Raw genomic sequence first — 26,284 nt, forward strand, 5'->3', positions numbered from 1 at the left:
TATAAGGTTATCCCTGTATATATATATATATATATATATATATATATATATATATATATATATATAGCGCTCTGGTGTGTGCTGGCATACTCTCCCTCTGTCTCCCCAAAGGGCTAGTGGGGTCCTGTCCTCTATCAGAGCATTCCCTGTGTGTGTGCTGTGTGTCGGTACGTTGTGTCAAGTCATGTATGAGGAGAAAAATGAGGTGGAGGCGGAGCAATTGCCTGTAACAGAGATGTCACCCCCTAGGGAGTCGACATCTGAGTGGATGAGCTTATGGAAGGAATTATGTGAGTCAGCTCTTTACAAAAGATTGATGACATGAGACAGCCGGCGACTCAGCCTGTGCCTGTCCAGGTGTCTCAAAAGCCATCAGGGGCTCTAAAACGCCCGTTACCGCAGATGGCAGATACAGACGCCGACACGGATACTGACTCCAGTGTCGACGATTAAGAGACGAATGTGACTTCCAGTAGGGCCACACGTTACATGATTGAGGCTATGGAAAATGTTTTTACACATTTCTGATAATACCAGTACCACTAAAAAGGGTATTATGTTGGGTGAGAAAAAACTGCCTGTAGTTTTTCCTGCATCTGAGGAATTAAATGAAGTGTGTGATGATGCGTGGGTTTCCCCCGATAAAAACTGTTAATTCCTAAAAAGTTATTAGCATCATACCCCTTCCCGCCAGAGGATAGGGCACGTTGGGAAACACCCCCTAGGGTAAATAAAGCGCTCACACGCTTGTCTAAACAGGTGGCACTACCGTCCCCGGATACGGCCGCCCTTAAGGAACCTGCTGACAGAAAGCAGTAAAATATCCTAAAATGTATATACACTCACACGGGTGTGATACTGCGACCAGCAATCGCCTCAGCCTGGATGTGCAGTGCTGGGGTGGCTTGGTCGGATTCCCTGACTGACAATATTGATACCCTAGATAGGGCCAGTATATTACTGACTATAGAGCATTTAAAAGATGCATTTCTATATATGCATGATGCACAGAGGGATATTTGCCGACTGGCATCAAGAGTAAGTGCGCTGTCCATTTCTGCCAGAAGAGGGTTATGGACAAGACAGTGGTCAGGTGATGCTGATTCCAAAAGGCATATGGAAGTATCGCCTTATAAAAGGGAGGAGTTATTTGGGGTAGGTCTAACAGACCTGGTGGCCACGGCTGGAAAATCCACAATTTTACCCCAGGTAGCCTCTCAACATAAGAAGACGCCGTATTATCAGGCGCAGTCCTTTGGGCCCCATAAGGGCAAGCGGGCAAAAGGCTCCTCATTTCTGCCCCGTGGCAGAGGGAGAGGAAAAAGGCTGCAGCAAACAGCCAGTTCCCAGGAACAGAAGCCCTCTCCCGGTTTCTGCCAAGTCCTCAGCATGACGCTGGGGCTTTACAAGCGGACTCAGGCACGGTGGGGGCCCGTCTCAAAAATTTCAGCGTGCAGTGGGCTCACTCACAGGGGATCCCTGGATCCTTCAGGTGGTATCTCAGGGGTACAAATTGGAATTCGAGACGTCTCCCCTTCGCCGTTTTCCTAAAGTCTGCTTTACCGACGTCTCCCTCCGACAGGGAGGCGGTATGGGAAGCCATTCACAAGCTGTATTCCCAGCAGGTGATAATCAAGGTACCCCTTCTACAACAGGGAAAGGGGTATTATTCCACGCTGTTTGTGGTACCGAAGCCGGACGGCTCGGTGAGACCTAATTTAAATCTGAAATCCTTAAACACTTACAAAGGTTCAAATTCAAGATGGAGTCACTCAGAGCGGTGATGGCAAACCTGGAAGAAGGGGATTATATGGTGTCTCTGGACATCAAGGATGCTTATCTCCATGTCCCAATTTACCCTTCTCACCAAGGGTACCTCAGGTTTGTGGTACAGAACTGTCACTATCAGTTTCAGACGCTGCCGTTTGGTTTGTCCACGGCCCCCCTGGGTCTTTACCAAAGTAATGGCCGAAATGATGATACTCCTTCGAAGGAAGGGAGTTTTAATTATCCCTTACTTGGACGATCTCCGGATAAGGGCAAGATCCAGGGAACGGTTGGTAGTCGGGGTAGCACTATCTCAAGTAGTGTTGCGGCAGCACGGTTGGATTCTTAATATTCCAAAATCGCAGCTGATCCCGACGACACGTCTTCTATTCCTAAGGATGATCCTGGACACAGTCCAGAAAAAGGTGTTTCTCCAGGAGGAGAAAGCCAGGGAGTTATCCGAACTAGTCAGAAACCTCCTAAAACCAGGCCAAGTGTCAGTGCAGCAGTGCACAAGGGTCCTGGGAAAAATGGTGGCTTCCTACGAAGCAATTCCATTCGGCAGATTCCACGCAAGAACTTTCCAGTGGGACCTGCTGGAAAAGTGGTCCGGATCGCATCTTCAGATGCATCAGCGAATAACCCTGTCACCAAAGACAAGGGTGTCTCTCCTGTGGTGGTTGCAGAGTGCTCATCTTCTAGAGGGCGCAGATTCGGCATTCAGGACTGGGTCCTGGTGACCACGGATGCCAGCCTGCGAGGCTGGGGAGCAGTCACACAGGGAAGAAATTTCCAGGGCTTGTGGTCAAGCCTGGAGACATCACTTCACATAAATATCTTGGAGCTAAGGGCCATTTACAATGCCCTAAGCCAAGCAAGACCTCTGCTTCAAGGTCAGCCGGTGCTGATCCAGTCGGACAACATCACGGCAGTCGCCCACGTAGAGAAGCTGCAAGGATTTTTCGCTGGGCGGAAAATCATGTGATAGCATTGTCAGCAGTGTTCATTCCGGGAGTGGACAACTGGGAAACAGACTTCCTCAGCAGAAGTCTTCCACATGATTGTAAACCGTTGGGAAAAACCAAAGGTGGACATGATGGCGTCCCGCCTAAACAAAAAATTGGACAGGTATTACGCCAGGTCAAGGGACCCTCAGGCAATAGCTGTGGACGCTCTGGTAACACCGTGGGTGTACCAGTCAGTGTATGGGTTCCCTCCTCTTCCTCTCTTACCAAAAGTATTGAGAATTATAAGACTGAGGGGAGTAAGAACTATACTCGTGGCTCCGGATTGGCCAAGAAGGACTTGGTACCCGGAACTTCAAGAGATGCTCACGGAGGACCCGTGGCCTCTACCTCTAAGAAGGGACCTGCTCCATCAAGGACCCTATCTATTCCAAGACTTACCGCGGCTGCGTTTGACGGCAGGGCGGTTGAACGCCGGATCCTGAAGGAAAAAGGCATTCCGGATGAAGTCATCCCTACCCTGATCAAAGCCAGGAAGGATGTAACCGCAAAGCATTATCACCGCATTAGGCGAAAATATGTTGCGTGGTGCGAGGCCAGTAAGGCCCCGATGGAGGAATTTCAACTAGGTCGATTCCTGCATTTCCTGCAAACAGGAGTGTCTATGGGCCTAAAATTGGGGTCCATTAAGGTTAAAATTTCGGCCCTGTCAATTTTCTTCCAGAAAGAACTAGCTTCAGTTCCTGAAGTTCAGACGTTTGTAAAAGGGGTACTGCATATACAGTCTCCTTTTGTGCCTCCAGTGGCACCTTGGGATCTCAATGTAGTTTTGGGGTTCCTAAAGTCACAATGGTTTAAACCACTTGAATCTGTGGAGTTAAAATATCTCACATGGAAAGTGGTCATGCTGTTGGCCCTGGCCTAGGCCAGGCGCGTGTCAGAATGGGCGGCTTTATCCTGTAAAAGCCCTTATCTGATCTTCCATTCAGACAGGGCGGAATTAAGGACTCGTCCTCATTTTCTCCCTAAGGTGGTTTCAGCGTTTCATCTGGACCAACCTATTGTGGTACCTGCGGCTACTAGTGACTTGGAGGACTCCAAGTTGTTGGACATAGTCAGGGCCCTGAAAATATGTTTCCAGGACGGCTGGAGTCAGAAAATCTGACTCGCTGTTTATCCTGTATGCACCCAACAAGCTGGGTGCTCCTGCTTCTAAGCAGACTATTGCTCGTTGGATTTGTAATACAATTCAGCTTGCACATTCTGTGGCAGGCCTGCCACAGCCAAAATCTGTAAAAGCCCATTCCACAAGGAAGGTGGGCTCATCTTGGGCGGTTGCCCGAGGGGTCTCGGCTTTACAACTTTGCCGAGCAGCTATTTGGTCAGGGGCAAACACGTTTGCTAAATTCTACAAATTTGATACCCTGGCTGAGGAGGACCTGGAGTTCTCTCATTCGGTGCTGCAGAGTCATCCGCACTCTCCCGTCCGTTTGGGAGCTTTGGTATAATCCCCATGGTCCTTACGGAGTTCCCAGCATCCACTAGGACGTCAGAGAAAATAAGAATTTACTTACCGATAATTCTATTTCTCGTAGTCCGTAGTGGATGCTGGGCGCCCATCCCAAGTGCGGATTGTCTGCAATACTTGTACATAGTTATTGTTAACTAAATCGGGTTATTGTTGTTGTGAGCCATCTATCCAGAGGCTCCTCTGTTATCATGCTGTTAACTGGGTTCAGATCACAGGTTGTACGGTGTGATTGGTGTGGCTGGTATGAGTCTTACCCGGGATTCATAAATCCTTCCTTATTGTGTACGCTCGTCCGGGCACAGTATCCTAACTGAGGCTTGGAGGAGGGTCAAAGGGGGAGGAGCCAGTGCACACCAGGTAGTCCTAAAGCTTTACTTTTGTGCCCAGTCTCCTGCGGAGCCGCTATTCCCCATGGTCCTTACGGAGTTCCCAGCATCCACTACGGACTACGAGAAATAGAATTATCGGTAAGTAAATTCTTATTTTTTGTACCAGCCCCTTTTCAGTGGAAACGAAGACCAGGGCTTTGCAAGAGGCAGTTCAGAAGTTCCTTCAGTCAGGAGTGGTAAGTCCAGTTCCTCCTGCGCAAGGACAAGGTTTTATTCCAACCTGTTTCTAGTCCAGAAGCCAAATGGGTCGTTCTAGCCCATACTCCCATCTCAAAGTGCTGAACCAGTACATTTGGTTGCCACGGTTTCATATGGAGACTTTACATTCTATTCCATTCCATTCCATTATTTTGGCCATTGAGCCGGAGAATTTGATGGTATCCCTGGATATCCAGGATGCGTACCTACATGGTCCTATAGCACTCTCCCATCAGCGCTATTCTCAGGTTTGCTATCCTCCAGCAACATTTTCAGTTTCAGGCCCTACCATTTGGACTGGCCACAGTTCCCAGAGTATTCCCCAAAATTATGGTGGTAATAGCATCTTATCTCCATCATCATGGGATAAGGATTTTTCCATACCTTGACAATTTATTAATCCTGGCACAATCCCAGGAATTGCTTCAGTGTCATCTGCAACAGACAATAGATTGTTTGCAGAGACACGGTTGGCTTATAAATTGGGCAAAGTCGACCTGGTTCCGTCACAACGGATGACTCACTTGGGGGCTATGTTGGTTTCGGGTCTTCAGAGTAATTTTACCTCTGAACAAAATATCCAAAATTCAGTCAAGGATTCAGGAGCTGCTACACAGTCAAAGGGTATCCATTCACACAGCAATGCTTGTGGGGTTGATGGTGTAGACATTCGACATTGTGGCATATGCTCAGTTCCACTCGAGTCCTCTGCAATGTCTGATCCTTTCCAAATGGAATGGTTTTCATCAGACAATAAAAACGCAGAATGCAAGAAGAAATAAAAAAGAAATACCCAAAGGTATTACTAAACCCAGGCGCTAGATGGGTGGTTCCCCACAGCAGCTATACAAAAAGTGGTTGGTCAGACCCCCAAACAATATGTAAACAAGGAAATACAGCGCTTAATTGGTCACATAAGCAAAAACAGGTAGCATGTAAAATCTTTGTTTTATTAAAACATGGAGTAAAAATGTATTTAAAAAGTGTATATATATATGATGGTTGAATCAAGTGCACATAGCTGGCAACTGCCACATAAATTCAAGTATAGATCAAGATAGGTGTTTTTCCTAGTGTCAAAAGTCCTTGCAGAAGGTGGGTATTATATGGAACCTGTTCCTATGATAGTCCCCTTGAATATAAGGACCCTATATCCTATCCGTGAGTTATAGTTACCACCAGCGTCCCTTGAGGTAATTGGGCAAATCTGCGTCCGCAAATGGCTGTTCCTCAGAGGGTGGTAGATGTAAATCCTCCACGGTGTAGTATAGATTCTTTTAAGGGTCCAGTTGTTGAAAAATCAATTGAGGGGGCTTGGTCCAGGTCCAATCCTTCCAAGGTCTAGGCAAACACACTGTCAGGCAAGTCCCACCAACGCGTTTCGTTGCTTGCATGCAACTTTTTCAAGGTGCTAAAAGGCCTGCCAGAAAAGGTTTATATACTCTGCCAACATGGCTGCTCATTAGCAAGTATGATTAATTGTGACCACCTGTTTGCATTATGTGACCAGAATAATGACAGACATAGGAGTTAGAACCATTAATAATGTAAATATGTATATAGTTTGCTATAATCAAACACATTTTTATTCAGATATAAGAAATAAAAAACTTAAATCTCAGTGGGATCCGATCACATGACCACTGACATGAACATGAAAGGGAAAATCAAAAAGAAAAAGTGGATAAATAATCCGTATGTACAGAGTTACTCACATGGTTAGTATATTAATAATCCATTACATGTATTTTGGAAGATCGCACTCTAGTGAAAAATGAAACCCCACTGCTGAATCTAATAATGTTGATTGGGCTATGTCTAGTAGGAAGTCCAAGTATACTGGGGGAGCGGCATGGACGGGGCATTATTCCGGCCACGTCATCCCTCCGCGTCACTGTGTACTGCCCATTGTCATGGTTACGCTCGCGCATCATCCCGGGCGCGACACGATGACGCGGATCCTAGGGTCAGGGGCCGCGTCATCTCCCCGCACCTCAATGATCGTTGGCGTAAGTGGGATGTTGCTCCCACCGCGTCATCAGTTTCTGTCCAGCGTGTTCTAGCGTTGTCATGGTAACACAACGACGTCACCATAAACAACCATATATCCAAATTAAGAAGTATATCAATATAGCCGTCTCCAGTGTTACTCCCACCGCGTCATAAGTTTCTATACAGCGTATTCTAACGTTGTCATAGTAACACAACGACGTCATCATAAACAACCATATTTCCAAAGTGAGGAATATATCAATATAACCACCTCCGATGCTGGAGATAGTCAAGGCATAATATATAAATATATATAACATCTAACACCAGGGTTTCGGTGTTATATTAGTTCACTAATTCTAGAGGGTTACCAAATATATCAAATCTAGGTTGCCATGGTGACGTCTAGTACCTGATGTCTCCCAAAAAGACCGTTTAGAAGCCCCAGAAAAAGGGGGGGGGGGGGGCAGTTTGAGACATCCTATATATTCAGATAGGTTTTGCTTTTCTCTATCGTCCTAGTGGATGCTGGGGTTCCTGAAAGGACCATGGGGAATAGCGGCTCCGCAGGAGACAGGGCACAAAAAGTAAAGCTTTAGGATCAGGTGGTGTGCACTGGCTCCTCCCCCTATGACCCTCCTCCAAGCCTCAGTTAGGTTTTTGTGCCCGGCCGAGAAGGGTGCAATCTAGGTGGCTCTCCTAAAGAGCTGCTTAGAAAAGTTTAGCTTAGGTTTTTTATTTTACAGTGAGTCCTGCTGGCAACAGGATCACTGCATCGAGGGACTTAGGGGAGAAGAAGTGAACTCACCTGCGTGCAGGATGGATTGGCTTCTTTGGCTACTGGACATTAGCTCCAGAGGGACGATCACAGGTACAGCCTGGATGGTCACCGGAGCCTCGCCGCCGGTCCCCTTGCAGATGCTGAAAAGAGAAGAAGGTCCAGAATCGGCGGCAGAAGACTCCTCAGTCTTCTTAAGGTAGCGCACAGCACTGCAGCTGTGCGCCATTGCTCTCAGCACACTTCACACGGCAGTCACTGAGGGTGCAGGGCGCTGGGGGGGGGCGCCCTGGGCAGCAATGAAAATCCTTTTTTTGGCAAAAAATACCTCACATATAGCCTCCGGGGCTATATGGAGATATTTAACCCCTGCCAGAATCCATTTTTAAGCGGGAGACGAGCCCGCCGAAAAGGGGGCGGGGCCTATCTCCTCCGCACACAGCGCCATTTCCTCACACAGTTCCGCTGGTCAGGAAGGCTCCCAGGCTCTCCCCTGCACTGCACTACAGAAACAGGGTTAAATCAAGAGAGGGGGGGCAAAATTTGGCGAAATTGTGATTTTATAAAAGCAGCTATAAGGGAGCACTTATTATAAGGCTATCCCTGTAAAATATAGCGCTTTGGTGTGTGCTGGCAAACTCTCCCTCTGTCTCCCCAAGGGGCTAGTGGGGTCCTGTCCTCTATCAGAGCATTCCCTGTGTGTGTGTGCTATATGTCGGTACGTGTGTGTCGACATGTATGAGGACGATGTTGGTGAGGAGGCGGAGCAAATTGCCTGTAATGGTGATGTCACTCTCTAGGGAGTCGACACCGGAATGGATGGCTTATTTATGGAATTACGTGATAATGTCAACACGCTGCAAGGTCGGTTGGCGACATGAGACGGCTGGCAAACAAATTAGTACCTGTCCAGGCGTCTCAAACACCGTCAGGGGCGTTAAAACGTCCTTTTACCTCAGTCGGTCGACGGACACAGACACGGACACTGATTTCAGTGTCGACGGTGAAGAAACAAACGTATTTCCCTTTAGGGCCACACGTTACATGTTAAGGGCAATGAAGGAGGTATTACATATTTCTGATACTACAAGTACCACAAAAGAGGGTATTATGTGGGATGTGAAAAAACTACCTGTAGTTTTTCCTGAATCAGATAAATTAAAGGAAGTGTGTGATGATGCGTGGGTTCCCCCCGATAGAAAATTATTGGCGGTATACCCTTTCCCGCCAGAAGTTAGGGCGCGTTGGGAAACACCCCTTAGGGTGGATAAGGCGCTCACACGCTTATCAAAACAAGTGGCGGTACCGTCTATAGATAGGGCCGTCCTCAAGGAGCCAGCTGACAGGAGGCTGGAAAATATCATAAAAAGTATATACACACATACTGGTGTTATACTGCGACCAGCGATCGCCTCAGCCTGGATGTGCAGAGCTGGGGTGGCTTGGTCGGATTCCCTGACTAAAAATATTGATACCCTTGACAGGGACAGTATGTTATTGACTATAGAGCATTTAAAGGATGCATTTCTATATATACGAGATGCACAGAGGGATATTTGCACTCTGGCATCAAGAGTAAGTGCGATGTCCATATCTGCCACAAGATGTTTATGGACACGACAGTGGTCAGGTGATGCAGATTCCAAACGGCACAAAGGTGTATTGCCGTATAAAGGAAGAGGAGTTATTTGGGGTCGGTCCATCGGACCTGGTGGCCACGGCAACTGCTGGAAAATCCTCCGTTTTTACCCTAAGTCACATCTCTGCAGAAAAAGACACCGTCTTTTCAGCCTCAGTCCTTTCGTCCCTATAAGAGTCATATCTGCCCAGGGATAGAGGAAAGGGAAGAAGACTGCAGCAGGCAGCCCATTCCCAGGAACAGAAGCCTTCCACCGCTTCTGCCAAGCTCTCAGCATGACGCTGGGACCGTACAGGACCCCTGGATCCTACAAGTAGTATCCCAGGGGTACAGATTGGAATGTCGAGACGTTTCCCCCTCGCAGGCTCCTGAAGTCTGCTTTACCAAGGTCTCCCTCCGACAAGGAGGCAGTATGGGAAACAATTCACAAGCTGTATTCCCAGCAGGTGATAATCAAATTACCCCTCCTACAACAAGGAAAGGGGTATTATTCCACACTATATTGTGGTACTGAAGCCAGAAGGCTAGGTGAGACCTATTCTAAATCTAAAAAAATTTGAACACTTACAAAGGTTCAAATCAAGATGGAGTCACTCAGAGCAGTGATAACGAACCAGGAAGAAGGGGACTATATAGTGTCCCGGGACATCAGGGATGCTTACCTCCATGTCCCAAATTTGCCCTTCTCACTAAGGGTACTTCAGGTTCGTGGTACAGAACTGTCACTATCAGTTTCAGACGCTGCCGTTTGGATTGTCCACGGCACCCCGGGTCTTTACCAAGGTAATGGCCGAAATGATGATTCTTCTTCAAAGAAAAGGCGTCTTAATTATCCCTTACTTGGACGATCTCCTGATAAGGGCAAAGTCCAGGGAACAGTTGGAGGTCGGAGTAGCACTATCTCGGATACTGCTACAACAGCACGGGTGGATTCTAAATATTCCAAAATCGCAGCTGTTCCCGACGACACGTCTGCTGTGCCTAGGGATGATTCTGGACACAGTCCAGAAAAAGGTGTTTCTCCCGGAAGAGAAAGCCAGGGAGTTATCCGAGCTAGTCAGGAACCTCCTAAAACCAGGAAAAGAGGCTTCCTACGAAGCAATTCCATTCGGCAGATTTCACGCAAGAACTTTTCAGTGGGATCTGCTGGACAAATGGTCCGGATCGCATCTTCAGATGCATCAGCGGATAACCCAATATCCAAGGACAAGGGTGTCTCTCCTGTGGTGGTTATAGAGTGCTCATCTTCTAGAGGGCAGCAGATTCGGCATTCAGGATTGGATGCTGGTAACCACGGAGCCCAGCCTGAGAGGCTGGGGAGCAGTCACACAAGGAAAAAATTTCCAGGGAGTGTGATCAAGTCTGGAGATTTTTCTCCACATAAATATACTGGAGCTAAGGGTAATTTTATAATGCTCTAAGCTTAGCAAGACCTCTGCTTCAAGGTCAGCCGGTATTGATCCAGTGGGAAAAACATCACGGCAGTCGCCCACGTAAACAGACAGGGCGGCACAAGAAGCAGGAGGGCAATGGCAAAAACTGCAAGGACTTTTCGCTGGGCGGAAAATCATGTGATAGCACTGTCAGCAGTGTTTCATTCCGGGAATGGAAACTGGGAAGCAGACTTCCTCAGCAGGCACGACCTCCACCCGGGAGAGTGGAAACTTCATCGGGAAGTTTTTCCACATGATTGTGAACCGTTGGGAAATACCAAAGGTGGACATGATGGCGTCCCGTCTGAACAAAAAACGGGACAGGTATTGCGCCAGGTCAAGAGACCCTCAGGAAATAGCTGTGGACGTTCTGGTAACACCGTGGGTGTACCAGTCGGTGTATGTGTTCCCTCTTCTGCTTCTCATACCTAAGGTACTGAGAATTATAAGACGTAGAGGAGTAAGAACTATACTCATGGCTCCGGATTGGCCAAGAAGGACTTGGTACCCGGAACTTCAAGAGATGCTCACAGAGGACTTATGGCCTCTGCCGCTAAGAAGGGACTTGCTTCAGCAAGTACCATGTCTGTTCCAAGACTTACCGCAGCTGCGTTTGACGGCATGGCGGTGGAACGCCGGATCCTAAGGGAAAAAGGCATTCCGGAAGAGGTCTTTCCTACCCTGGTCAAAGCCAGGAAGGAGGTGACCGCACAACATTATCACCACATGGGGCAAAAATATGTTGCGTGGTGTGAGGCCAGGAAGGCCCCACGAAGAAATTTCAACTCGGTCGATTCCTGCATTTCCTGCAAACAGGAGTGTCTATGGGCCTCAAATTGGGGTCCATTAAGGTTCAAATTTCGGCCCTGTCGATTTTCTTCCAGAAAGAATTGGCTTCAGTTCCTGAAGTCCAGAAGTTTGTCAAGGGAGTATTGCATATACAACCCCCTTTTGTGCCTCCAGTGGCACTGTGGGATCTCAACGTAGTTCTGGGATTCCTCAAATCACATTGGTTTAAAACCAGTCAAATCTGTGGATTTGAAGCATCTCACATGAAAAGTGACCATGCTCTTGGCCCTGGCCTGGGCCAGGCGAGTGTCAAATTGGTGTTTTTTTTCTCAAAAAAGCCCATATCTGTTTGTCCATTCGGACAGGGCAGAGCTGCGGACTCGTCCCCAGTTCTCTCCCTAAGGTGGTGTCCGTGTTTCACCTGAACCAGCTTATTGTGGTGCCTTGCGCCTACTAAGGACTTGGAGGACTCCAAGTTGCTAGATGTTGTCAGGGCCCTGAAAATATAGGTCCCAGGACGGCTGGAGTCAGGAAAACTGACTTGCTGTTATCCTGTATGCACCCAACAAACTGGGTGCTCTTGCTTCTAAGCAGACTATTGCTAGTTGGATGTGTAATACAATTCAGCTTGCACATTCTGTGGCAGGCCTGCCACAGCCAAAATATGTAAATGCCCATTCCACAAGGAAGGTGGGCTCATCTTGGGCGGCTGCCCGAGGGGTCTCGGCTTCACAACTTTGCCGAGCGGCTACTTAGTCAGGGGCAAACACGTTTGTAAAATTCTACAAATTTGATACCCTGGCTAAGGAGGACCTGGAGTTCTCTCATTCGGTGCTGCAGAGTCATCCGCACTCTCCCGCCCGTTTGGGAGCTTTGGTATAATCCCCATGGTCCTTTCAGGAACCCCAGCATCCACTAGGACGATAGAGAAAATAAGAATTTACTTACCGATAATTCTATTTCTCGGAGTCCGTAGTGGATGCTGGGCGCCCATCCCAAGTGCGGATTATCTGCAATACTTGTACATAGTTACAAAAATCGGGTTATTATTGTTGTGAGCCATCTTTTCAGAGGCTCCGCTGTTATCATACTGTTAACTGGGTTCAGATCACAGGTTGTACAGTGTGATTGGTGTGGCTGGTAGGAGTCTTACCCGGGATTCAAAATCCTTCCTTATTGTGTACGCTCGTCCGGGCACAGTATCCTAACTGAGGCTTGGAGGAGGGTCATAGGGGGAGGAGCCAGTGCACACCACCTGATCCTAAAGCTTTACTTTTTGTGCCCTGTCTCCTGCGGAGCCGCTATTCCCCATGGTCCTTTCAGGAACCCCAGCATCCACTACGGACTCCGAGAAATAGAATTATCGGTAAGTAAATTCTTATTTTTTCTTCTCTATTTTATATTCTATATACTATATATTGTATGATAGGTGGCCATTTGTTTATCGAATTAATCTACATGTAACCACCAATAATCTGAGATATAAATATATAGTGAATCTTAATTTATGGTGAATACCACATATACTGTAATAGGCTCATGTAATAGTCCAAAGGTAGAATTTCATAAGAGAGATACATACATTCAGTTAATTAACTAATCATCCATTTTCATGAGGACCATACATGTATCTCGTAAAGCTAATTACATGCTCGTCCTCATATATGTCATCCTCATCATTATCAGTAGAAATATGTAATAGCCAGATAAATCTCATACAGTTAGAGTAATTCAGGTTATCTATAGTAACCCTGGTTAGCAAAACACGAATATCCTTCTCAATATATGTGGTCCATGGGGAAAAGGAAAGGGGAAAGAAGGAAGCAAAAGAGTAAGAAAAAGGAAGAAAAGAGGGGGAGGGGCATGAGGACAAGCAGCCACAAAGAGTGGTTAAAAACTCATAATACAGGATTAAGTTCGACCATCTCATTCAATCCAGATGGATGGATAGTATCCAGTTTGTACATCCAATAAAGTTCCTGTTTGCACAGATTTTTATAGCGATCCCCCCCCCTCTCTAAGTTGCTATAACATGTTCAATTGCTATCAGGCCCAGAGAGCTAGGGTCCCCATTATGCTTGTCTCTGAAGTGTCTAGAGACACTATGCATGGGAAATTTATTTATAATGTTTCAACGATGCTCCATGAAACGAACTTTAATACTCCTAGTAGTGCGTCCCACATATCTTTGATTGCAACCACATGTAAGTAAATAAATAATATAGCTTGTATCACAGTTCATAAAACTTGCTAAAGTATAATTTTCTTCTCTATCAATTGGGATGGTTAATGTTCTTCTAGAAATATGTTTACAGGTGGTGCATCTTGTGGCTCCACAGCGAAAAAAAACCTTTTGGTCTGGAGGGTAACCAGATATCCTGTACGGCACCCCCCTGTACAGTTGTAGGTATTTCTTTTAAAAAGCTGGGGGCAAGAAAATTTTTAATTGAACGATTTTTCTTGAAAATAAACCTGGGTTTAGAAGGTATATTTCCCTTAAGTATTGGATCTTGATTTAGTATGCCAAAGTTTTTGCAAATGATTTTCTTAATTTGCATACTATCCTTATTATATGTCGATATAAAGGCTATATTTTCCTGTTGACCATTGGCTAAGTCCGTACAACGGACTTAGCCAATGGTCAACAGGAAAATATAGCCTTTATATCGACATATAATAAGGATAGTATGCAAATTAAGAAAATCATTTGCAAAAACTTTGGCATACTAAATCAAGATCCAATACTTAAGGGAAATATACCTTCTAAACCCAGGTTTATTTTCAAGAAAAATCGTTCAATTAAAAATTTTCTTGCCCCCAGCTTTTTAAAAGAAATACCTACAACTGTACAGGGGGGTGCCGTACAGGATATCTGGTTACCCTCCAGACCAAAAGGTTTTTTTCGCTGTGGAGCCACAAGATGCACCACCTGTAAACATATTTCTAGAAGAACATTAACCATCCCAATTGATAGAGAAGAAAATTATACTTTAGCAAGTTTTATGAACTGTGATACAAGCTATATTATTTATTTACTTACATGTGGTTGCAATCAAAGATATGTGGGACGCACTACTAGGAGTATTAAAGTTCGTTTCATGGAGCATCGTTGAAACATTATAAATAAATTTCCCATGCATAGTGTCTCTAGACACTTCAGAGACCAGCATAATGGGGACCCTAGCTCTCTGGGCCTGATAGCAATTGAACATGTTATAGCAACTAAGAGAGGGGGGGGATCGCTATAAAAATCTGTGCAAACAGGAACTTTATTGGATGTACAAACTGGATACTATCCATCCATCTGGATTGAATGAGATGGTCGAACTTAATCCTGTATTATGAGTTTTTAACCACTCTTTGTGGCTGCTTGTCCTCATGCCCCTCCCCCTCTTTTCTTCCTTTTTCTTACTCTTTTGCTTCCTTCTTTCCCCTTTCCTTTTCCCCATGGACCACATATATTGAGAAGGATATTCGTGTTTTGCTAACCAGGGTTACTATAGATAACCTGGATTACTCTAACTGTATGAGATTTATCTGGCTATTACATATTTCTACTGATAATGATGAGGATGACATATATGAGGACGAGCATGTAATTAGCTTTACGAGATACATGTATGGTCCTCATGAAAATGGATGATTAGTTAATTAACTGTATGTATCTCTCTTATGAAATTCTACCTTTGGACTATTACATGAGCCTATTACAGTATATGTGGTATTCACCATAAATTAAGATTCACTATATATTTATATCTCAGATTATTGGTGGTTACATGTAGATTAATTCGATAAACTCATGGCCGCCTATCATACAGTATATAGTATATAGAATATAAAATAGAGAAGAAAAAAGCGAAACATATCTGAATATATAGGATGTCTCAAACTGCCCCCCCCCCCCCTTTTTCTGGGGCTTCTAAACGGTCTTTTTGGGAGACATCAGGTACTAGACGTCACCATGGCAACCTAGATTTGATATATTTGGTAACCCTCTAGAATTAGTGAACTAATATAACACCGAAACCCTGGTGTTAGATGTTATATATATTTATATATTATGCCTTGACTATCTCCAGCATCGGAGGTGGTTATATTGATATATTCCTCACTTTGGAAATATGGTTGTTTATGGTGACGTCGTTGTGTTACTATGACAACGTTAGAATACGCTGTATAGAAACTTATGACGCGGTGGGAGTAACACTGGAGACGGCTATATTGATATACTTCTTAATTTGGATATATGGTTGTTTATGGTGACGTCGTTGTGTTACCATGACAACGCTAGAACACGCTGGACAGAAACTGATGACGCGGTGGGAGCAACATCCCACTTACGCCAACGATCATTAAGGTGCGGGGAGATGACGCGGCCCCTGACCCTAGGATCCGCGTCATCGTGTCGCGCCCGGGATGATGCGCGAGCGTAACCATGACAATGGGCAGTACACAGTGACGCGGAGGGATGACGTGGCCGGAATAATGCCCCGTCCATGCCGCTCCCCCAGTATACTTGGACTTCCTACTAGACATAGCCCAATCAACATTATTAGATTCAGCAGTGGGGTTTCATTTTTCACTAGAGTGCGATCTTCCAAAATACATGTAATGGATTACTAATATACTAACCATGTGAGTAACTCTGTACATACGGATTATTTATCCACTTTTTCTTTTTGATTTTCCCTTTCATGTTCATGTCAGTGGTCATGTGATCGGATCCCACTGAGATTTAAGTTTTTTATTTCTTATATCTGAATAAAAATGTGTTTGATTATAGCAAACTATATACATATTTACATTATTAATGGTTCTAACTCCTATGTCTGTCATTATTCTGGTCACATAATGCAAACAGGTGGTCACAATTAATCATACTTGCTAATGAGCAGCCATGTTGGCAGAGTATATAAACCTTTTCTGGCAGGCCTTTTAGCACCTTGAAAAAGTTGCATGCAAGCAACGAAACGCGTTGGTGGGACTTGCCTGACAGTGTGTTTGCCTAGACCTTGGAAGGATTGGACCTGGACCAAGCCCCCTCAATTGATTTTTCAACAACTGGACCCTTAAAAGAATCTATACTACACCGTGGAGGATTTACATCTACCACCCTCTGAGGAACAGCAATTTGCGGACGCAGATTTGCCCAATTACCTCAAGGGACGCTGGTGGTAACTATAACTCACGGATAGGATATAGGGTCCTTATATTCAAGGGGACTATCATAGGAACAGGTTCCATATAATACCCACCTTCTGCAAGGACTTTTGACACTAGGAAAAACACCTATCTTGATCTATACTTGAATTTATGTGGCAGTTGCCAGCTATGTGCACTTGATTCAACCATCATATATATATATACTTTTTAAATACATTTTTACTCCATGTTTTAATAAAACAAAGATTTTACATGCTACCTGTTTTTGCTTATGTGACCAATTAAGCGCTGTATTTCCTTGTTTAAATAAAAACGCAGACTCTGGTTCTTCCTCTGGAAGTAAGGAAGTTGTTAGCCTGGTGGCTACAGACATCCCGTCTGGACAAAGGGAGACCCTTTTGAATACCAGATTGGGAAATTCTGACAACGGATGCCAGCCTTCAGTGAGTGGACCAAGGAAGCAAGTTGTCTGCCAATAAATATTAGAACTTCGGGATGAAGAGAGAGAGAGATATATGTATCTATCTCTATGTATATGTGTGTGTATATATGTATATGTGTGTGTATGTATGTATGTATGTATATATATATATATATATATATATATATATATATATATATATATATATATATATATATATATATTGAAAGGAAGTGAGTCACACTTTAAAGTGGGCAGAACTTCATAATCCAACCTTGTCTGCAGTGTTCATTCTAGGAGTACTAAACTGAGAAGCGGATTTTCTCAGTTGACACGCCAATCATGCAAACGAATGGCCTTTACTACCCCCCCCCCCCCCCCCCCCCGATGTCTTCCAAGTTCTGGTAGACAAGTGGGTGTTACCAGAGACTGATCTCATGGCATCCTGTCAGAACAACAAAGTTCCCACATATGGGTCAAGAACAAAGGATCCCAAAGCGATCTTTGTGGATGCCCTGTCAGTGAGATGGGACTTTCATCTGGCCTATGTGTTTCTACAGTTGCCCTGTTACCCAGGGTAATGCGAAAGGCAAAACAAGGAAGGGGCGCCGTGATACTAATAGCTTTGCCCAGAAGACATTGGTACACAGATCTGCATAGGCTGTCGATGGATGTTCCATTCCTAGGTCTTTCAGAGTTTCCAGAGTCCTAGCATTCCATCAGGCAGGAATGGACAAAGGTCTAAGGGTGGCTTCCTTGAGAGTGCTAGTGTCAGCATTGACTGTATGGTTCCAAATGAAAATTGCTAACCTACAGGATGTGCACACTTATGTTTTTTTTTCCCCCAGGGAATGCTGCACATTCAACCTCCTTTTGTTCCTCCTACAGTGCCTTGCGATTTAAGTTTTAGTCCTAAAGGCCCTTCAAGTTGCCCCATTTGAACCACTAAAATGAGTGCATCTTAAATGATTGACAGCAGAAGTTCTCTTTCTACTGGCTATTGCTTCAGCTAGAAGAGTTTCAGGTTTAGGGGCATTGTTATGTCGCCCTCCTTTTCTGATAATTTATTTTTATCCAGATAGAGTGGTTCTCAGAACCAAATCTGGGTATCTTCCTAAGGTGCTGTCTAAATACCACCTTAACGAAGAAATTGTAGTCCCGGCCTTCCGAGGGCCGTACCTTTCTGCGGGAGATGCATCGTTGGACGTATTCCGTGATTTAAGTATCTACGGGGATCGTACCAGTGCCATCAGAAAAACAGCCACTCTTCATTCTTTACGGATTTCACAAGAGAGGATGGCCTGCTGATAAGCAGACACTGGCGAGGTGGCTTCAAATGACTGTTTCAGAAACATATTTTTAAGCTGATCTCCCTGTTCTGGCTAATGTCTCTGCTCACTCTACATTCATTAGACAATATGCCTTTGATACCTTTGCCTTTCAGGACGCTGAATTCGGGCAAAGGATTCTCCTGTCCAATCAGGAGCGTCCCCACCACTAAACTGCTTTGGGACATCCCAGTGTTATCCTGTGGGTAACCTGTGGACCCTGCAGGAGAAATAATCGTTATGGTAGACTGTTGATAACTATATCCACAGGGACCCCACCCTGACACACCTGTTTTAAGGATCCTTTAACTCGCTAACCTCGTCCTTTTACTGAAGGGTGTGCATGTGTGGTGTTCTCGCCCGATTAGGGCTCTCTATGATGCTCCTGCCTTGAGCTTTGGAAAAAAACTGATTTGCTTGAGCCTGGAGGCGGGGATATAGGGACTGGCTCATTGCATTCTGGGAGGCTGAAAGCTTTGATCGTTTGGTGCCAATCCGCTGTCGCTACCTCCTATCCCAGTGTTACCCTGGGAATCCTGTGGACTTAGCAGAAATAAAGTTATCAACTGTAAGTCTACCGTAACGATTGTTTTTGCTGTGTGGAGATTTCCTTTCTAAACGGGACCTAAATTTTGGGTAAGCTCTGCTCTAGCGGAGATGGGAATTAGTCTTTTTTGAGCTTTTGGGTAAACATTTTGATCCTTTCATTTGCAGTTACTTTTTACATTTATTTTCATTGACCTAATACACAATTCACTTAATTGCCATATGTAATGAATACTAACTTATTGGTGCTTCATTTTCTACATTCATTTTGCTGATACATGAAGCTAATTTGAGCATTAGACTAGGATAGAAGGCGGAGTTTAGTGAAAGGAGCTGCTCTGAAGTAGTAATGGGTTTGTTTTTTGATGTGATAAGTATACAGATGCACAGTGTGCCTCTTCTACCTTACCCAGACTGTAGGTGTACACATTAAAATTTAGTGGGCAAGCCATCCAATAGTCTGTTAAGGCAGGAAAAGCAATGTTATAAAAGAAACATTGCTTATTGGAAAGATGTACAATTGTTAATAAGATGTGCCGTTAATTGGATAATTACTGTATCTCACTTTGGAAGGTGGTAAATGCACTAGCCAATCTGCTCCAATATGTAAATTAACAGTTAGGAGCTGATTGGCTGGTGCGTTTATCACCTTGCATTTATCACTTCCTTATGCCTTCTCCAAGTCAATATATCTGCCCCTTTGTTCTAAGCTCTTTAAACCTTTTTATGTTAATGTGGGCACTGCCCAATTTCATTTACCGTATATACTCGAGTATAAGCCGACTTTTTCAGCACATTTTTCTATGCTGAAAAAGCCCCCCTCGGCTTATACTCGAGTCAATGGCTGCAGCAGACGCCGTGGGCTGTGTGGGCGTCCGCTGCAGCCGGCTCCAGGACAGACACTAGAGGTCATTATTGACCTCTAGTGTCTGTGCGCGTTGCTATGGGAGAGACGTCATGACGTCTCTCCCATAGAGATGATCGGGTGCCGGGGAGCGGGCGGCCGGACGGAGCGGCGGCCGGACGGACGGAGCGGAGCAGCGCAGCAGCAGAAGAAGCGGTCGGGAAGCAGGAGCGGGGCAGTGGTAAGTATTATTTTTGTGTGTGTTTGTGCGTTTGTAAGCGGCGACGGGGGCACTGCAACAGGGGGCAAAGAAAGAAGGGGGCACTGCAACAGGGGGCAAAGAAAGAAGGGGGCACTGCAACAGGGGGCAAAGAAAGAAGGGGGCACTGCAACAGGGGGCAAAGAAAGAAGGGGGCACTGCAACAGGGGGCAAAGAAAGAAGGGGGCACTGCAACAGGGGCAAAGAAAGAAGGGGGCACTGCAACAGGGGGCAAAGAAAGAAGGAGGCACAACTACTGGGGGCAATGAAAGAGGGCACAACTACTGGGGGCAATGAAAGGGGGCACAACTACTGGGGGCAAAGAAAGAGAGGGCATAACTACTGGGGGCAATGAAAGAGGGGGCACAACTACTGGGGGCAAAGAAGGGGCATAACTACTGGGGGCAAAGCAACGGCGGCATGTTTTTATCTGGCACTGTGGGGGGATATCTGTTACTGGGGGTATATGTGGCACTGGGGGCACAACCCTAGCAACAAGCATTACCCCCTGGCAACAAGCATAACACCTACCGCATGAAACCCCTGGCAACGAGCATGACACCCTGAGCATGAAAACCCCTGGCACCGTACATTTCCCACCCTAGGCTTATACTCGAGTCAGTAATTCTTCCCAGTTTTTTGTGGTAAAATTAGGTATCTCGGCTTATATTCGGGTCGACTTATACTCGAGTATATACGGTAATATAATTTCAGTTACTAGAACTATTTAATGCACCCAAATATTTTGTGTGTTCATATATTTTTTTTTTTTTTTCTTTTTAGTTCAGTGACTTGTCTTCAATGTCTCCTGTACTAATGGATAAAGGTGAGTTCTGCACTTTAAAAATGTGAACTTAGGTAGTGTTCAATCTTGTATAGCAATAAAAAAAAAAAAACCTAGGGGAAAACCTTTTTCTAATTTTGTAATGCATTTTATTGCTGAACTCTAAAGCAGAGCCTGTATATACAGTTCATTGAAATGCTGATTACCTTCTCTGGCGGCTCAGTCACAGCTCCCTCTAGGCTATTAAAGAGAACAATATTTGTGTTAAGTAGGAGGCAGAACTGTTTTCTGCTAACCATATTAGTACCTTGTCATTTCTGACTTGTTTTCACATTGTAAGTTTTTTTTTTTGTTTTTTTTTCTATTAGTATTGTTTCACTTGACCTCAAGATTTAATGAGAAAATACCTTTACCTTTAAGTCCGAGAAACATTTGTCAGATTACATGACATTGTGAACAAATAGATTTGAAGACATTCTCCTCTAATATTTTTATCACAAGTCCAATGTGGAACAACAAGTCCCAGCATTCCAAGTTTCAGAGCCATGGTCTATTGTGAAACTGTATATTGGCTTCCTTGCACCAAGAACTTGTTCTCTCAGGTTGGCGTCGCCCCTTAGTATCCTCTGTCCAGCACACAGGTGATATCTATAGCTCAAAAAGAAGAAATAGGGTGCACTCCATAGTGCATGAATCTTTAAAACATTTTTATTTTCACAAAAATAAAACCAGTTTACAGGTAACGTACCCTTAACGGCGGTAAACCACCATACGTATGAACAGCTAGAATTTCTCCAATGGGCAATTGTAGCTCCAAAGAACTTCAGGCCACGCCCCTATGCATTTTGTCACTTGGACTTCGTCAGTCCAAGTGGTGAAAAGCATAGGGGTGTGGCCTGATGTGAACAAAATTGTTCTTTGGAGCTACATGCTGTATTGCCCGTTGGATACATTTTTGCTGTTCATACTTACGGTGGTTTACTGCCTTTAAGGGTACGTTACCTGTAAACTGGTCTTAATTTTGTGAGCATAAAGTTTTATAGATTCAGTCACTACGGAGTGCACCATATTTCTTCTTTTTGAGAGAGAGCGATTATAACAACATTTTTGTGACACTAACGGCATGGTCTTGCAAAATTTACAGCATTTTTGTCGACTGTTGATTTAGAATCATTAAATGCGTGGTTATGTGTGTTCCCCTCTGTCACAGATGACATCAGTGAGCTGGGAAGCGACACAGATGGGGATCTTCGTGTCTCTGGCGAGCCTCAAGTCAAGAGAGAGCGTCTGGATATCAACAGCTCCATGCAGGAAATGTAGAGAAGACAAGTCCTGCGCCTTATTGCTCCCTGAGATGGGATCTCCTCACTTTTGAGTCTGTCTGCCTTCATCCAAGAACTCAATGAAACCAGTGCCTGCGCGCCACGTCCTAGAAGTTTTAAGTTTTTAGCGTTTTTCTATTTAGTGAAGAGTTCCACTATTTCACCAACATTCAATGTTCCACTTTTGATTAAAGAAAACCGGCACGGGGCAAATGTGAAATCAATGCAAACCTGACAATCGCACTGCAGCCATATGTGCCACCTTCTGACGCATCCTTTTATATTAAGCTCATCTTTTTAAAATCAAATATTTGGGCTAAGAATATTAAGAAATACCAGACATTTTAAATATTAATATAGAGACTTATCTTAAAGATTGTGGCAGGAGCCTTCACGTTTCACAATATAACTTCTGATAGGTACACACTGTGGCTGTTACCTCAAAATAAATATATATATATATATATATATATAATTTTTATGTCCCTTGAAACTGTCTGCTTTGCATTAGACAACAGAAGGAAGTGTGAGTACCTACACGGAATGCCCACAGGTGGATAGCATATAGGGCAAATCCTGTTACGCTGTAGTTAGAGTTTGCAGAGAGTTACCCATTTCTCTTAATACCTTTCATAAACCTAAATTGATGATGGACTTTTATTTTACCTCCCTGTTTTTTTGTTAACTTTTGCTAATATGATCATGTACTTTATGGCTTGGTGCCAGTTTAGTAGTTTAGGAATGAATACATATGTATTATAGGCTCATTTTACAGTGCGTGTCATGTACACTTTTGACTGTTCTGTCTTACGTTTAGATACCAAAGCATCCTATAGGCAAAGCACGGGGGGATTTGCCTTTATCTCTGAGATACAGTAGTGCTCTGAATTTGAGGTAGGCCCTTTTTGCCTTGGCTCTGGTGCCTTCAGAATCCAGTCATGGATTTCTGTATTATTTTTGGTTTACTCTTAATTTTCCAACAGAAAGACTGTTGGCAAAACCCCCTTGACCAAGTATCTGTAACGCGATAAATTTTGTCTTGGCCTGTTGTAACACCTCTAGTCTGGCTCCAGCATCAACTTCCCTTTGGCATTAAAGAACCAAGAGTTTTTAGCAATTCAGTGCCTTAGTATATTTAAACCTGCCTCGCCACAATTCCCCTATCCTTCTATGTTTATGCTTTCATATGTATATATGTATGTTTTTTACTGTTTTGGTTCCACAGCACTGCTGGCTCATTAGAATCTAAACCAACTTGCTATACCCATTTTATGAAATGTAAATGTGTCCAATGACCTATTTGAATAACGCAAGTATCACATGATATAAGTCAAAGTGGAGGTCACCATTTCTCTGCTAAAGTTGCACAATGTTCAGTAGTTTGGATAGTTAGATTGTAACTGAGTGGGTTATTAATAAGCTGTCAATAGTATATGGCAGGAATTGGTAGAAGTGTATGATCACTTACTGTATCTGAAATGTACACTTATTTGCACAAAATACTTAACTGAAATTCATATGCTTTGAAAGTTCAAAATGGCTTCTTATCCTTTATAAATGGAAGAGCAAACTGGGACGTCTGTGATTCATGGCATGGTTCCTAAAACAGCACTATTGGATTTTTGTGCTCTGAATGTGTGAACATGTGGCCTTGTACCCCCTTCCCTTGGGACTGTGTAGTTGCCTTTATGGTTAACCCTTTCAAGCCTGGGAATTTCAGAAGCAATTGAAAGACCATAACTGTTTAAAAAAAAACCAACTACAACAAAAATAATCTTATTTACAATAAATGTGTATTGTCTTGTAATGTGATCTTAAATACTATATGCTGGTGGTAATAGTTTCCATGTGATATATATAAATCTGTGTCTTTAGTGTATGTTTTGTGAAGTGCCATATGACTGGCTGAGTGTATCATAGTGTTTTTTTTTGTTTAAGAGGTCCTGATCTTTGTGAAAAGCTGTAGCATTTTTAGTTTAATTTTATTATCACAATTCGATATTGGTCATGGGTTCCCTGAATTGAATTTGAAGTTGTTGTTTTTTTCTTTCTCCTTTTTTTTTTTTTTTAAACAATTTTAAAATAAAACACAAAGGGTTTGATTTTATTAATTGTACAATAACTTGTTATAAACAGGTTATTTTATTTTTATAGAAATAAGTAAACGTGATCCCTGCAAGTTACTGCACATTTTTGCAATTGGCATAATGTTATTAAATGTGTCCACAACTGTATTATATACAATTATGGTACAATATTTATAAACCCAGACCTATATTTATTTGTCAAGACATTCAAAAGTACAAATTCTTTGACCTGATAACTCAACCACTGTCTATTCCATTGGAATTATTTGGTGGTTTCTAGAAGTTCTGTCAAAATATTTCCACCAGTTTATGAGCATTTGAAATTATGAATAAAAATGGACGTAAACTTCAGTTATTTCCCAGGCTGCAATGGGGGGGGGGGGGGTTACTTTTTAATGTATAAATGTATAGCTGTATGTGTTATGAGAATTTATAACACCTTTTTATCCCATCTTAAATTTTGCATATTGAAGTTGTATTATTTTCATATCTAAATGAAATACTCTTTATATTGATATCATTAAGCAGGATTGTACACATACAATGCATGTGCAATCTTTATAATGCCCATTTGGAAACAATGCTAACTGTTCTGGTCTTTGTTAAAAGTAGAAATATTGTGATTATATTTTCTTTGTAAAGTGAATATTGGATTATATCGGGATTAATGTGTTCCTGTGTCTTGTCTTTTATTTCTAATTTGTGTTAAGCGGACAATGACTTTGAGAAATTCAAAAATATTCATATTCCTCCCGGAGTGGAATCTAATCACATATTCTTATAAAGTTATTATGAGTGTTTTTCGTGCGATAGTGCCACACAATACAAGCTTATGTAGTTTAAAGATGAGATGCAGATGAAGAACTATTTATAAAACCTATGACAACATACTGATATATATATTATAGAACTAAGGTTTTCGTACAATGTACCATTTTCTAATTAGGTTCTTAATTAGCCTAAATTATATAAACTCGTCCACATAGTGATCTGTATTCCATACTTTGTAAGGAACGCACTTACTGCTGAAGTCTCCCGGCTGGCTGCTGGAGACTTCTGCTTCTCAAAGATAAATGCCAATGGCTTGAGCAGTCCTGAGGTTCCAAGTAGACTAGGAGTCCAGATTTACAGTGTTTTCTTGCATCTCTGCTTTACATTCCTGACCATGACCACAAGCTTCCCCTCCCCCCAGATAAATAATTTTCCACTTAAAGATTTTGCAGTCACAAGTCTGTATTCTGATAATGTGTTTAGTCTTTAAATGTTATTGTAAACTAAAAATATGAGATAAAGGTGGGATTGTGGTGGTGCATTTTGTTACTGGATACTCCAGGAGGGATGTAGTTCATACTTGCCTACCTGACCCTCTCCATGAGGGAGAAAATGCTCTGTTCCTGGACGTTCCTGGTAATGTATGATTGCCATCACCTGTGGTGAAACGCCTTTCTTATCAATTAACTAGCTCACCACAGGTGATGGCAATCGTACATTACCAGGAACGTCCAGGAACAGAGCATTTTCTCCCTCATGGAGGGGGGTCAGGTAGGCAAGTATGATGTAGTTATGATCCCGGCGGTTAGCATACAGCCACAGAGATCCTTCCCACCAGAATCCCGGCAGTGTTCCCGGACTATTCCCACTCGTGGGTGTCCCGACACCTATAGAGTGGGAATAGAACCTGCAGCTAGCCACTGAGCACGCAAGGGGCTTTGTTGTGCTCGCCACCCTGTCGGCATGCTGGCAGCTGGGATCCCAGCCGGTCACCGCCAGTCACCCAACCCCACCAGGAAGCTTATTTCTTTTTCATCCACTAGGGGTCACTGGAGTACTCTTGGGATATGGATGGCTTCCGTAGGAAACAGGGCACTGAATATTTAAATTTAGAACACTCCACCCCTCCATATCCCCGAGTACCTCAGTGTTTTTTCTGTGCTCTAAGTAGCAACAGGTCTGTGGCTGGGTCCACAATTCTTTTGAATATTTTTTTTTTTTTTTTTAGATAATATTTTTTTTTTCCATACACATCCCTTTCCCCCTTCCAAAAGG

At 43.7% G+C, this 26,284-nt stretch overlaps 1 protein-coding gene across 2 annotated transcripts in view; it reads left to right on the forward strand.

Moving 5' to 3' along the window:
• Window positions 1–24,910, forward strand: part of RFX2 (regulatory factor X2) — a 161,814-nt gene extending 136,904 nt beyond the window's left edge. For both annotated transcript variants that reach the window (XM_063916461.1, XM_063916471.1), the window contains 2 exons: window positions 20,829–20,871; window positions 22,040–24,910. In XM_063916461.1, coding sequence (XP_063772531.1) covers window positions 20,829–20,871; window positions 22,040–22,149 — 153 coding nt within the window. In that variant the 3' untranslated portion in view covers window positions 22,150–24,910. The remainder of the gene's footprint in view (window positions 1–20,828; window positions 20,872–22,039) is intronic.
• The last annotated feature ends 1,374 nt before the right edge of the window (window positions 24,911–26,284 follow it).

Source organism: Pseudophryne corroboree, chromosome 1 (genome assembly GCF_028390025.1).
Source record: "Pseudophryne corroboree isolate aPseCor3 chromosome 1, aPseCor3.hap2, whole genome shotgun sequence".
In the NCBI taxonomy this organism is placed as follows: domain Eukaryota; kingdom Metazoa; phylum Chordata; class Amphibia; order Anura; family Myobatrachidae; genus Pseudophryne; species Pseudophryne corroboree.